This window comes from Panthera tigris, chromosome A2 (genome assembly GCF_018350195.1).
Source record: "Panthera tigris isolate Pti1 chromosome A2, P.tigris_Pti1_mat1.1, whole genome shotgun sequence".
Classification (NCBI taxonomy): Eukaryota; Metazoa; Chordata; class Mammalia; order Carnivora; family Felidae; genus Panthera; species Panthera tigris.
The window spans coordinates 148,354-162,347 of record NC_056661.1 but is presented as its reverse complement, the minus strand read 5'-3'; the positions used below and the strand labels follow the sequence as shown (position 1 = coordinate 162,347).

The 13,994-nt window shown below is 56.7% G+C and overlaps 1 protein-coding gene and 1 non-coding gene across 2 annotated transcripts; one reads left to right on the top strand and one right to left on the bottom strand.

Moving 5' to 3' along the window:
* Window positions 1-5,618: 5,618 nt before the first annotated feature.
* On the bottom strand, window positions 5,619-5,725 carry LOC122236746. Its single transcript, XR_006214998.1, has one exon. It is a non-coding gene; the product is annotated as a U6 spliceosomal RNA (small nuclear RNA).
* A 2,612-nt stretch (window positions 5,726-8,337) lies between these two features.
* ODF3L2 (outer dense fiber of sperm tails 3 like 2) lies at window positions 8,338-12,669 on the top strand. The gene is made up of 3 exons (XM_042977237.1): window positions 8,338-8,419; window positions 10,261-10,363; window positions 11,673-12,669. The coding sequence occupies exons 2-3, from the start codon at window positions 10,339-10,341 to the stop codon at window positions 12,155-12,157; spliced, it is 510 nt and encodes a 169-aa protein (XP_042833171.1). The 5' UTR covers window positions 8,338-8,419; window positions 10,261-10,338; the 3' UTR covers window positions 12,158-12,669.
* The last annotated feature ends 1,325 nt before the right edge of the window (window positions 12,670-13,994 follow it).

Below are 13,994 nucleotides of genomic sequence, written 5' to 3'. Positions count from 1 at the left end.
TGTCTTCATGCAGCGGGATATTACACCCAGCAATGAGAGTGAATGGTCTACAGTCGAACCCAGCAAGAGGATGAATCGTACACACTAGGTCCAGGGAAAGAGGGCTCACGGGAACGCAGTGCACTACCACTTATGTAAAGCAAAAAATGGGGGGGACAATATAGCCCTGCTTTTGAAGTCACCATGGTGGTTACAGGGTAGAGGGGAGGAGAGGAGTGCAAGGGGGCATGGTGGGGCTTCTGGAGGGCGGGAAGCATCCTGTCCAGGGATGTCAGTGCTGGCTGTGTGGGCGGGCCTGATCTGTGGGGACATGCTGGTTGCAGCCCTCTGCATCAGTCTCCCCTGCAGCATCCCTGGCTCCCACACCCTCAAGTGTCAGGAGCACCCTTCCCGCCCAGTCTTTGCAACAGAAGGTGTCTCTAGACATTCTGCAGTGTCCCCTGGGGGACCGACTGCCACAGGACTAAGGGTTTGGTGCTAAAGCACTCTAAATCTGTGCTGACCACACAGTGGCCACGTGTGGTCACCGAGCATCTGGACCGTGGCTGAGCATCTGAACCCCAAGCTGAGATGTGCTGTGGGCACAAGACACACTAGGTTCTGAAGCCTTAGCAGGAAAGAAGAATGTAAAATGTCTCAAGCACAACTTTTGTATGCTGGAATGACATTTTGGTTATGCTGAGTTAAATAAAATGTACCATTAAAATGATCTTGTTTCTTTTTCTGACATGGCTGCTAGAAAATTCAAAATTGCACATGTGGTTTGCATTCTGTTTCTTGTGGGCTGTGTTGTTGCACCTGCACAGAGGCTGGTATGTAGTAGGTGCCCAATAAATGCAGCCTGTGCCCTCACAGCCAAACAAAGGCAAGGTTAGAAGTTTGGATTTGTTGACGGCACAGTGGGAGCCTGGGGAATGTTTTGTGAGCGGGACACAGGTACGGGGTGACTTTTTGACTTCAAAAGATCATTTTGTTCTTGTGCAGAAGACGGGTTGCAGGGGAAGAAGGGACGCGAGTGGATTTGGGGGCAGTGATGCGTGATTGAAGAAGGATCTAATGGATTCAGGAAGAGATGGGCTGAGAGAGGGAAGAAGAACCAGGGCCCTGGGTGGGACACCTGCTCCCGTTACTGTTACAAACAACATAAGCTCCATCCTGCATGTTGCGCAGACTTTTTCCTTTGGGGCTTTGAGAAACTAAGCAGCCATGCTTGGAGGCCACCTGGCCAGAAGCCAGCTGGAGGTGGGCCCCCCAGTCCCACAGCCACAGGTCCTGCAGCAACCCCGGGGAGCTGGGACGTGGGCCCCTCCCCAGTGGAGCCTCCGGATGAGCCCTCAGCCCTGACCAACAGCAGCACTGCAGCCCGAGCAGAGGACCCAGCTCTGTCTATGGACTGTCTTCAGAAGCTGTGAGGTAAGAAATGTGGGTGTTTTTTGAGCCACTGTGTTGGGGGGGGGGGGATTTGTTATGTGGCCCAGAGAGCCAACAGCCTGGACCCGCGTAGCTGGCTGTCCACCGGAGAGTCCACACCTCACAGTTCCCAAACTGAGCTCTAGACCTTCTCCTAACCTGCCCCTCCCCTGCGTGTCCCCTCCTAGTAACAGGGAGCTTCCCCAACACCTCCGGTCCCCTCACCCCTACCTCAAATGTGCCACAAACCCTGTTGCTTGTAGTTTTAAAATAGATCCAGGACCCACCTGCTTCTTACCTCCTCCTCCACCACCGCCCACCAAGCCCCCCGCCTCCCCACACCCGTCCGGGACCTCCCCTGAGCCCCGCTCACGGTCTGTTTCCCCGCGGCCGCCAGAGGGCGCCGGCGAGCACCGGCTCGAGCAGGTGCCACCTCTGCCCGCGGCCCTCCGGGGCTCCGCGGTGCCTCCCCCGGGACCCTGCACGGCCCGCTCCCTCTCTCCCCATCGCTCGTTCTGTTCCACTCAACACGGGCCTCCTCGCTGCTCCTGCCGGACGCCCGGTGCACTTGAGGCTCAGGCCCTTTGTACTCGCGGTGCCTCTGCCTGCTGTGTCTTCTCCCCAGACCACCCCCTCCACCCCCAACCTCCTTCAAGTCTCTACGTGAATGTCACCTTCTCAGTGACCACTTCATGTCAGACTGGAAACTCTCCACACCTCCAACCTCTCCTTACCCTTGGTTTTCTTTTTCTTTCTTCCTGTCTTTCTTTTCTTTTCTTTCTTTCTTTCTTTTCTTTCTTTCTTTCTTTCTTTCTTTTCTTTCTTTCTTTCTTTCTTTCTTTCTTTCTTTCTTTCTTTCTTTCTTTCTTTCTTTCTCTTTCCATGTTTATTTATTTTGGAGAGAGACAAAGACAGAGCTTGAGGGGCGCCTGGGTGGCGCAGTCGGTTAAGCATCCGACTTCAGCCAGGTCACGATCTCGCGGTCCGTGAGTTCGAGCCCCGCATCAGGCTCTGGGCTGATGGCTCGGAGCCTGGAGCCTGTTTCCGATTCTGTGTCTCCCTCTCTCTCTGCCCCTCCCCCGTTCATGCTCTGTCTCTCTCTGTCCCAAAAATAAATAAAAAACGTTGAAAAAAAATTAAAAAAAAAAAAAAAAAAGACAGAGCTTGAGTGGGGGAAGGGCAGAGAGAGAGGGAGACGCAGGATCCGAAGCAGCTCCAGGCTCTGAGCTGTCAGCACAGAGCCGGTCGCGGGGCTCGAACCCACGGACCGTGAGATCACGACCTGAGCCCAAGTGGGCCGCCTAACCGGCGGAGCCCCCCGGGGGGCCCCAGCCTTGGTTTTGCTCCACGCACTGCTTTGCCTTCTAAAGCAGTGTAACTCGCTTGTTTGCTTCTTTCAACAAAAGGGTGAGGAAGGGAGTTTGTGTGTTTTGTGCACACCTCTTTTCCCAGCACCTGAACAGCGCCTGCACGCGGTGGGCACACAGATGGGTAAAGGTCGGGTTAACCCTTATGCGCTCAGACCCTGCAGCCTCCTCCGAGGCACTGAGGCCCCCACGCGGCGCCGTATTGCCAGGGCAGAGCCTTGTGCCCCATCCCAGTCCGGGCTTCCTTGTTTCAGTTTGCTGATCTGCTCTTTTCTGCCAGTGAATACATTGGATTAGAAACATGGCTCATGTGCATGGGCTTAGAATTAATTAGCTTCCCATTCACATGCTATGACCTGGCAGTTGTGCGGGTTCTGAGCTGAAAGTGAGAGCTGGAGGAGCCGGGTGGTCACGGGTCGAGGCCGGCTGGGGTGCCTAAGCTCAGTCTGGTGATGTTGCTGGACCTTGAGGCCCCCCAAACCTCCCTTTCAGGCTCAGGCAATCATTCCAATCTGTTCCCCACCGCACACTAGCTCTTGGCTCCTTCCTGTGTCACCGTGGGGAAACTAAGGCAGCTGGGGCTGAGTCCCAGCTAGAACCTGGATGAAGGACTGTCCTCCGGCCGGCACGCTGGTTCTTTCTCTGCCTGGCCTGGGGTCCTTGAGGCTGACCCCAGCGGCCGTATCCTGCACTTCTGGCCAGCTTGGGTCAATCAGAGACTCTGCCGGGAGGGAGAGAAGGAGGTGGGGGTGTCTATCTCCCATCTCCATCCTCAGTGCCCAGTTCTGTTCACAGCTCTGGAGTTTGTGCTGCTTCTGGAAGGAAGCGATGGCTTGTCTACTTTGGGGGCCCACAGGTTACTGAGGACGGGGCTGGCTATAGGCTGATTTGTTGGCTGAGTCTCCCCAGGTGAAGGGAGCCCAGGTAAGCACCCTGAGGTGGGAACTGGCTTGAGTGGCTTTAAGGACTGGGAGGTTGCTACTGTGGCCAGAGGAGAGGGGATGAGGGCAGAGGGGGCAAGACTGGGCCCCGTGGAGCCTCGAGTGCCAGGGAGGGCTGGCAGTGGACCCCCAGCACTCCCAGAAGGCTGAGCTGGGGTTGCAGTCTGGGAGAAGACCTGGACCCTTGAGCTAAAATCTGAGTCAGAGAGCCCTGGATTCAACTCCTGGCTCTGCTGATGTTACTCAGGGACCTGAACTCTGAGCCTCAGTTTCCCCACCTGTAACCACAGGTGAGGTTTTAGCAGCCGCATTTCCGTCAGTGAGATGCTGAGATAATTAAACAACACGAGGCGCATGAAGTGCCTGAGCACATGGGAATTTTCTGGTGGCTTCACACAGACCATGCTATCCCTTTAATGTGTGGGGTCTGTAGTAATGTCTCTCTTCCATTTTTTAAAATAGTTTATTTATTTTGAGAGAGAGCACGTGTGCGTGGGTGGGGGAGGGGCAGAGAGGGAGGGAGAGACAGAATCCCAAGCAGGCTCTGCTGACTTTCAGGGGCCAGAAGCAGGGTGCAATTGTGAGGTCATGACCTGAGCCGAAATTGAGTCGGGCGCTTAACAGACTGAGCCACCCAGGCGGCCCTCTCTTCCTTTCTTGATAACGGTAATGTGTTTCTCCTCATTGTTTTTGGTCATTCTAGCTTGAGCTTTATCAAATTTGCTGGTCTTTCTAAAAGAGCCAGCTTTGGGGAGAGGGGCTTTGTTGGTTCTTTCTATGGTTTTCTATTTCCTGCATTTCTGCTGTTGCATCTTTGATTGCCTTCCCTCCACTATTCTTTTTCTAGTTTTTTTTTTTTTTAATGTTTATTTATTTATGAGAGAGAGGGAGAGACACAGAGTGAGAATGGGGGAGGGGCAGGGAGAGAGAGGGACATAGAATCCGAAGCAGGCTCCGAACTGTCAGCACAGAGCCCGATGCGGGGCTCGAACCCACGAACCATGAGATCGTGACCTGAGCCGAAGTTAGACTCTCAACCGAGTGAGCCACCCACTATTCTTTTTCTAGCTTCTTAAGTGGAACCTGAGGTCATTGATTTTAAGATCTTTCTTCTTTTTTCCCCCTTCTTTTCTAATATAAGCATTTCAGACTCATTTTGGGAACATTTTGCTTAAAAAGTTAAAAAATTAAGGGATGCCTGGGTGACTCGGTCAGGTAAGTGTCTGACCTTTGGTTTTTGGCTCACGTCATGATCTCGTGGCTTCGTGGATTTGAGCCCTGCATCGGGCTCTGCACTGGCAGCGTGGAGCCTGCTTGGGGTTCTCTCTCTCTCCCTCTCTCTCTCTCTCTCTCTCTCCCTCTCTCCCCCACTTGTGCTGTCTCTGTCTCTCTCAAAATAAATAAATAAATAAACTGAAAAATAAGTTAAAAATTATAGAATGTATTAAAATTACATTAGCAATGGATTGTACTGTATGTAAATTATAATTTCATAAAGCTGTTAAAATCTGGTCTGAAATGGCCCGACCGCACAGCAACACACATGGAAGAGACAGGAATTTGAATTCTGCCAAGTTTCCCTCAGCCTCTTCTTAGAGCCTGACACAGTGGTAGCCTTTAGTGCAGGCAGGGAAATGTACTCTATTTTGGGAGGAAATCTCTGTTGGCTTCTGGGAGGCAGTGGGCTGTCTTGGAGGACCGCCGTCACCTCCCTGCCATCTTTGCTTCTGCCCCAGGGTCTTTGCACAGCCATTCCTTTATCATGAGATGCTTTTCTTTTGCCTTCGCAATTCAGTGACCCGTCCTCCTGCCCCAGCACTTGGCCTGTACCCGGACTGCCATCCTGGGCTCCCAGCCTTGTCTGTTTTCTAGCACATTTTTTTCTAATTTTTTTTTTTTTTTTAATATGGAACGCTTCACGAATTTGTGTGTCATCCTTGCGCAGGGGCCATGCTAATCTTCTCTGTATCGTTCCAATTTTAGTATATGTGCTGCCGAGGCGAGCACTCTAATTTTTAATATTTTTAATTTTATTTTTGAGAGAGAGAGACGGAGCGTGAGTGGGGGAGGGGCAGAGAGAGAGGGAGACACAGAGTCTGAGGCAGGCTCCAGGCTCTGAGCTGTCAGCGCAGATCCCGACACGGGGCTCGAATCCATGAGCTCGAAACCGCGAGATCATGACCTGAGTCGAAGTCTGACACTCAACCGACTGAGCGCCCAGGCGCCCCTGTTTTCTAGCACATTTGACGCCTTCTTATATACTATGTGCTTATTTATTAGGTTATTGTCTGTTTCCTTTGTCCTCTCCTGAGAACACTACCTTCTTGTCTGTGTATTCCTGTTGTGTCCCCACCAACCCAAACAGAACCTGTATGCAGTAGGTGCTCAATAGGTGCTTATTGGATGAAGGCAAGAAGGAAGGAAGAATGCAGGCAGGCTTCTTGGCCTAAAGTTGCAACCCCCAGAGTGGTAAACTCACTGTATGACTTTGGGCTGCGTCTCAGTTTCCCCAGCTGTAGAAATGGGGCCACACCGCCCATGACCTCACCAGTCCCTCCTGCTACATGGCTGTAGGTGTTGTGTTTGTGGCTCTGGCTCCCTGGAGCCTTCTCTGGCCCCGGCTGCCCAGCTTGGCGGCTCCCCGGGGACCCGCTCTGCTGACACCGGATTCTTCCCTGGACCATCCAGCCACCGGGCCGACACTTGATCCTGGCCTCACTTCCAGGCCAACGTCCGCCGACCAGCCTGCTAGGGCCGGGGCCCCAAGACTCTGTGCTGCGGGACAAGGGACTGTCTGTGCCGTCCCCAGGGGGGTGTGGTGAGGCTGGGGCTCTGCCGACACCAGCACAAGCTGCAAGGACTGAGGACAGTACCTGACCTGCGGCCCGGAGCCGCTGCAGCGGAGGAGAAAACACCAGGCGCAGGAGCTGCCCGGCCCCTGTGCCTCGTGCAGCCACCTCCCCTGCTCACCATGGGGACCCTTAGCTGCAACCCTGCTCCACGGCTGACCACTGAGTGCCAGAGTGTTCAGACCGGCTTGAGGAAGTCCTGTGGGACGGCCACCTCGGAGAACGGTACGCACCAACTGTGGGGGAGGGAGGCCATGGTGGTGGGATCTCGTCCTCTCTTCTCCCCAGCTGTGCTGGGGCTTCTAGAATATTCTGGGAGCCACCTGGAGTGGGGAGGCTCTGATGAGTCCCTGCTCCTCCCCAAACCTCAGTTTTCCTCCCAGCAGAATGGGTGTGAACATAGCACTTCTGTTGGCTCTTGTGCAGTCCTCCACCCAGCAAGGACTGAGCATTTTATGGGCCAGGCACGCTTGCAGGTGCTGATGCTTCAGCAGTGACAGAGCAGCAAAGGTCTGTGGGGGAGACACACACAAGGCAAAACCAATAAGCAGAATGTATAGCATATTAGTGATAAGTGCCTTCGACAACGTAGAGCGGCAAGGAGAGAACGGGCAGGTGTGGAGGCTTGAGGCCTGGACACTCTGCAGGGGCCACGGGCATCCTGGTTCTGACGCTGTGCATTCTCAGTGAGGGTCGAGGCCCCTGCCTCATTTATCTGTGTGTAGCAAGACAGCAGGAGTTAAGCTCCGTGGCCCTGACATTCTTGCTGAGGACACCAAGCACTGCAGTTGTGGTGGGGTATCTCTGTCTGGGCCTCAGTTTCCCCTACGTGACAGCGTATCTGTGTGTCTGGGCCTCAGTTTCCCCTACGTGACAGCGTATCTCCGTGTCTGGCCTCAGTTTCCCCTACGTGACAGTGTATCTCTGTGTCTGGGCCTCAGTTTCCCCAATGTGACAGTGTATCTCTGTGTCTGGGCCTCAGTTTCCCCAAGATGACAGTGTATCCCCGTGTCTGGGCCTCAGTTTCCCCTACGTGACAGTGTATCTCTGTCTGGGCCTCAGTTTCCCCACGTGACAGCGTATCTCCGTGTCTGGCCTCAGTTTCCCCAACATGACAGTGTATCTCCGTGTCTGGGCCTCAGTTTCCCCTACGTGACAGCGTATCCCCGTGTCTGGGCCTCAGTTTCCCCTACGTGACAGCGTATCTCTGTCTGGGCCTCAGTTTCCCCTACGTGACAGCGTATCTGTGTGTCTGGGCCTCAGTTTCCCCTACGTGACAGCGTATCTCCGTGTCTGGCCTCAGTTTCCCCTACGTGACAGCGTATCTCTGTCTGGGCCTCAGTTTCCCCTACGTGACAGCGTATCTGTGTGTCTGGGCCTCAGTTTCCCCACGTGACAGCGTATCTCCGTGTCTGGGCCTCAGTTTCCCCTACGTGACAGCGTATCCCCGTGTCTGGGCCTCAGTTTCCCCTACGTGACAGCGTATCCCCGTGTCTGGGCCTCAGTTTCCCCACGTGACAGCGTATCTCTGTCTGGGCCTGCAGCCCCTCCTACCTTTGACTCAGATGTGACTCACAATGCCCCCCCTCACTTTTCCCCCTCCAGTGGGGGCAGCCCCCCCACCTCCACGTGCCACGGAGGGTGGTTGGGAGCCCAGGCGGGGGCTCAGGGGCTGGGCCCCGGGTCCTCCCCCAAGTCTCAGGGTGTCCGGCCCCAGGCCCTCACCTGAGGGCTTTGGTCGCAGGCTCCGGACCGGGCCTGTACGTGCTGCCGTCCACCGTGGGCTACGTCAAGCACGACTGCACCAGGGCGGTCGGGCCCGCCTACTCACTCTTCCGGAGGCCCCGCCCAGGTAAGGCCAGCGGGGGGTGCGGGTGGGGGCGGCGCCTCCCAAGCCCCCTGTGTCCCCTCAGGCCCCCCCCCCCCCCCCGCCCTGCCCCGAGGGAGGCAGGCAGCTCGCTGGGGGAGCCTGGAGAAGCTGCGTCCTCGTCCTCGTCCTCGTAGGCAGAAGACGGCAGGGTGTGGTGCTTAGGGCCCGAGTGTGTCTTTGGGCCGCTGCAGACCCCTGGACTTCGGACCAGTGTCCTAACCGCTCTGTGCCCTCGTCTCCTCCTCTGTGGGGAGTGGTGCCACGCTCCTCACAGAGCTGTCCTCGGGGTTAAACAAACATCCGTTACAAGTAGCTCGCACGGTCTGCGGCTCTGGACAGTGCTCAGTAGAAGTGGGTGCGGAGGGGTTTCTCTGTCGGCAAGACGAGGCCCCCCACAGGCAGCTGTGGAGAGGACAGGGTGACAATTCCTGCTGTTGGGCAGGCAGCGGGCGGTGGGGCTGGCCCCGTCAGCGGGGTCCTCGCCTCCGCGTGGTGCACCCTTCTCCCGGCTGGAACGACGGCGTCGGGATGTGAGTGAACGTCACGGGCATCGATGCTGTTAACGTGGGAGGCCCTGGCCCCAGCACGCTGTCCACGCCTATTAGCAGTGTCACCGTCACGTTCTAGCAAGACTGTGCCCTTCGTATGAATGCCCACAAATTCCATCACCCCATTTTCTAGAGCTGCTCTGAGGTCCCAAGTGCACCTGGGTGGGGAGGGCCCTGAAGGAGGACTTTGACTCACCTGGACGAAGGCACGTGGGGAGGGGGCGGCTGACATCTTCAGAATCAGCAAAAACCCCAAACCAAACTGAAACCCAACTCAGGCAACTCCAGGGGGTCCCCAGGAAGGCAAAGGAGGGAATGAGCATCACATCTATCACCGGGAAGGGTTAAGAACTTCGCCTGTGGCCCAGGGCGACCTGGGTTCCCAGGTTCTGTCCTTGTCACAGGACACACTCTGGGGCAGAGGGACAGACTGGGGAGTTGAGGGTGAGTGGTGGCCAGCGTAGACTTCGCTGATGCCAGGGAAGACTTCTTGGAGGAGGAGGCCTACGGTCTGGGCTTGCAGGAGGAGGAGTTCCATGGAGCCCCGGGAGACAAGAGGCCCAGGAAGGACAGCCCAAGCAGAGGCCTTGATGAGGGGAGGGACGCCCTTCCTTTGTCAGCAAAGGTGCTCCCTGCGTGTGTGTGCCGCATGCACACAGAGCCGCTAGCCAGCGAGTGTGTGCCCCACACGCCACACACCGATGCGCGTGCATTTATGCCCGAATGGCTTGGAAGCGGCAGTGACAGCACTGGCCCCGGTGACTGGCCCCAGCAGGGAAGTGCCCTGTGCCAGGCTGCCCTCCATGGACCCTCTCAGCTTTCAATCTCCTCACTCGCCCTGCCAGTGGGGAAACAGAGGCAGAGACAGGGAGATGGCCTGCCCACAGACAAAGCTCACGGAGGCCCTGCTGAGACCCCCGAGGTCCGACTCAAGGCCCCCTTAGGCATGCCCCATGACAAGCCCAAGCATGCAAAGGGCCCTCCTCAGAGCCTAGTTACTCTTACTGTGGCACAGTCCTGACCCACCCACCAGCTGGTTTCCTAGTCTGCGGCAGAAGAGAGGTCGAGGGGGGCACAGCTGTGATCACAAGGGCACTGATGTGCTTGTCAGACAAAGTCAAAGCAGGTACCCGGGGCCCCCAGGTCAGTGGTCTAAGGTCCCTGCTCTCCAAGATGGGGCCGGGGGTGGGGCCGACCAGGGGCACTGAGCGGGGTCGGTGGGGCCATCAGAGGTGCCACTAGGGCCGGGGGCTCCTCTCCCCAGCGTCTCCACAGGACGTCAGCCCTGGGCCAGTCTACTTCTTGGACCCAAAAGTCACCCGGTTTGGCCGAAGCTGCACCCCTGCTTACTCCATGCAGGGCCGGGGCAAGTCTCGGGGTGAGTATCTGATCAATGCTTCCCCACAAGGACCCCACCCATTCAGGCTCCCACCTCTGTCCTCTCCTTCTCCTCCCATCATCAGGTTCTTAGAATTTCAGTGTCTTTGGAATGACAAATCAAGGGACTCCGAAGAGGGGCTGGGGGCCCTGAGAGAACCTGAATGAGGAAGTGGGCCAGGGTGACAGTGACCCTGTGTACATATGGTGCCAAGAGGGCATCTGGGGCTCATCCGTGACATCAGGGGATGACAGGGCACAGTGGGGACTGTGGCAAATGTGGCAATTCCCTCCACAGACTCCAAAAAACTCACTTCCACCTTAAGTGCCGAATTTAATAACCTGATTCCAGTCTCCCATCCACCCTTTCCTCTTTTGACCTATCACCCATTTGCTCTCTGATCAATCAGTTCATCTATCCATCCATTCACCCATCTATCTACTCACCAACCTATCCATGAACCCACTGCTCATCATCCAGTCCATCTGTTGATCCACTGATCCATCCAACTGTCCATCCATCCACCCACCCACCTATCCATCCATCCATCCACCCACCCACCCAGCCACCTTTCCATCCATCCAACCATCCATCCACCCATCTGTCCATCCTTCCATCCATCCATCTACTGATCCATCCACCATGATCTTTCCATTCACAATCCATCAACCCATTTATCATCCACCCAATCATCCATCCATCTACCCATCCACAAGTCAGCTCTTAATCCCTCTATCTATATATCCATGGATCCATTCATCTACTCATTCACTCCCCATTCAATCACTCACCTCCCATCCTTCTACTCACTCATCCAAACATGTATTAAGCTGAGGAGTTGAAGTAGATTTGACATGCCCTTGCTTTTTATGAGACCCCGGTCTGGTGATGGAGTTAGGCCTACATGAAGACCATCCCACCTCACTGTGCCCATGTCTGGAGGGGAAGACCCTGGAGGGCCCTGGGAAGGGCTGTGAGGGTCTGCCTAGGAGGAGGGAGTGGGGAAGGCTGCAGGAAGGAGGGGGCTGTGGGGCTGTCTGGAAGGGTGAGGAGCAGCCCCCGGGGGGTGGGAATGGGAAAACGGAAGGTATGCGGGGCAGAGGGTTGAGCATGGGCAAAGGCCTGGAGGCTTGAAAGACAACAGGTAGTGTGTGTGTAGGGGCGGGGGGAGGTCTGGGAAGCAGCAGAGACACTTTGGGGCTGCCTGACAAGTGCTGTGAGCTCCAGGATGTGTAGGGGCAGTGGGAGGCCATGCAAGGTCTTTGAGCAGGTGAGGACTCCTATCAACCCTCCTGCCCCATTCTCACAGGTCTGGAGGTGACACCAGGCCCAGGGGCCTACAGCCCAGAGAAGGTGGCCCCTGTGCGCCAGCGGACACCCCCAGCTTTCACCCTGGGCTCCCGCCTGCGCCCACAGCTCCAGGACACCTCCACCCCTGCTCCTAACACCTATACCCTGCCCTCCCTCTGGGGTTCCCAGATATTCATTAAGCCCAGCAGCCCCAGCTACACAGTGGTGGGCCGCACGCCCCCCGCCCGTCCCCCTCAGGACCCTGCTGAGATCCCAGGCCCGGGCCAGTACGAGAGCCCCGACCCCAACACCTACCGTCAGCGCCAGCCCGCCTTCACCATGCTGGGCCGGCCCCGTGCCCCCCGGCCCCCAGAGGAGACTCCTGGCCCTGGCACCCACAGCCCTGAGCAGGTCACCATGACCAAAGCCCGGGCGCCAGCGTTCACCATGGGCATCCGTCACTCCAAACGCGCTCCCACCATGGTTGTGGACACCATGCCCTGACACCTTTGGGGTTAGGGTTCCCAGCTGCCCCGGGACCAACCCAGTTTACCTGTGTTGTCACACGGGGTGTGGGCAGGCCCCTCCTGGGCCTGGCTGTGGAGAAGACACATCTTGCCTTCCTTTTTTTGAACTCTGAGGTCCTTCTAGGTCCCCTGCTTCCTTTGGTCCCTGGGGGCTGTGACCCCGTGGCTCCGTGCAGGGCGAGCTTCCTTCCAGTGCCCCAGTTTCTTCCTCCCGGTCACAGCAGGTTAAGTCAGGCCACGCAGAGAAAGGGACGACTGCAGCCCTGCCCAGCGGCCGGCGGAGCTTTCTGTGTTCTGGAGCTCAGTGTCCACCCTGCTAGGGCCTGGGTCCCTGGCACAGTTCACGTTTCTGCTAAACTTGGGCTCTTCTCTGCTTCTCGTGGATGCACAGCCAGCTGCCTGCCCCTGGTCCCAGCCCCCAAATCAGGCTGGAAGCAGCCTGATCCCTCTCTCTCTAGCTGCTTGCCAATAAATCTCTGTGGCACCAGAGCTGTCAGAATCACACATGTGAGCTCATTTAACCCCCTGTCCATGTCAAAGCAAAGAGACTTAACTGTGCCCTTGAGATCCAGACCCCCAATTCTAAAGCCCCCGGGGCCTGGATGGAACCACAGGAGGGATCCAGGGCTGGGTAAGGCCAGAGGCAGACCCAGGGCTTTGAATGGGGGAAGTCAGGGAGGCTTCTTGGAAAAGAGGACATCGAAGGTGGGTTTTGAAAGATGTATAGGAGTTTAATATATTCTAATATCCATCATCAGTAGGTGCCTGCCGTGTTTGAGATATTGATAAAGATCATCTAAGCTTCACACCAATCGGGCGGCAGTTGATGTTCACTGAGAGAAAATGGGGCTTTGGAGAGATTGGACACTTGCCTGAGGACACACTATGAGCCCTCGTGTCCCCCTAATGCCAGGATCCGAATCCTGGCCATTGGGCTCTGTTCCTGCCATTCTTTGCTAGTGACAGGAAGGACACACAGGGGTGGTGTCATGTGACTGAGCCTCCCGTGTGAAAGCCCAGGCCTTATAAATCCTTGACCCAGAAAGACCCTAACCCAGGAGCCTGGGAGGGACAGACTGCCACCATGTCTCCCCAAGGAGGGGGCCCCAGGGCTGCACCTCAGGCTTGACCCAGAAGGGTCCGGACATGCATGACCTCTGCTCTGTCCCTTTCTCCCAGTCCAGGGATGCCAATCTTGAACACACACCCCTTTAACTGACTAAGTGGACACACACCAGGACCCCTAATACACACACACACACACACACACACACACACACACACCCCTCAGGGGAACCCAGGTGCCTTCCTCACACGCATGTTCAAACTTGCACTCAATATACACTCCCACACAGTCCCACATGTATGCAGACAATAATAGACACAAACACGTCCAGAGGGGGCTCCAGACCCAGACAAACGTCCCCCCCCCCCCCCCCCCCCCCCCCCCCCGGGTCCACCAGCAGACCCAGAGGCCACGCCCGCTCTATGGGGGCTCATCCGGACCCTGCACAAGAGCGTCCCAGCGTGAGACACACAGGCTTGGGGCAGCATCCCCGACCCCCACCCCAACGCCGGCCAATCGGCTGCGCGTCCCTCCTCCGCTTCGCCTCCTCCTCCACGAGCTCCGCGGCGACCGCCAGTCTGTGATCTCATTTCTCTGATTTATCGATCGGGCTCCAGACAGCCTCACCCCTCCTCCACCTGCGCGCGCGCCCCGGCCCCCTCCCATTGTTTCCCGGCAGTCAGCCCCACCCCAGCCGGGGGAGGGGAAGGAAGGTCTGTCAAGAGAGGCCAGGAGGCCTGGGGTGACC

What these genes read in the sequence shown, in the direction of transcription:
- ODF3L2 (XM_042977237.1), top strand. Translation starts at nt 10,339, where the DNA reads ATGCAGGGCCGGGGCAAGTCTCGGG. An exon ending in GGGCCGGGGCAAGTCTCGGG is followed by an intron (nt 10,364 to 11,672) that starts GTGAGTATCTGA and finishes CCATTCTCACAG; the next exon opens with GTCTGGAGGTGACACCAGGC.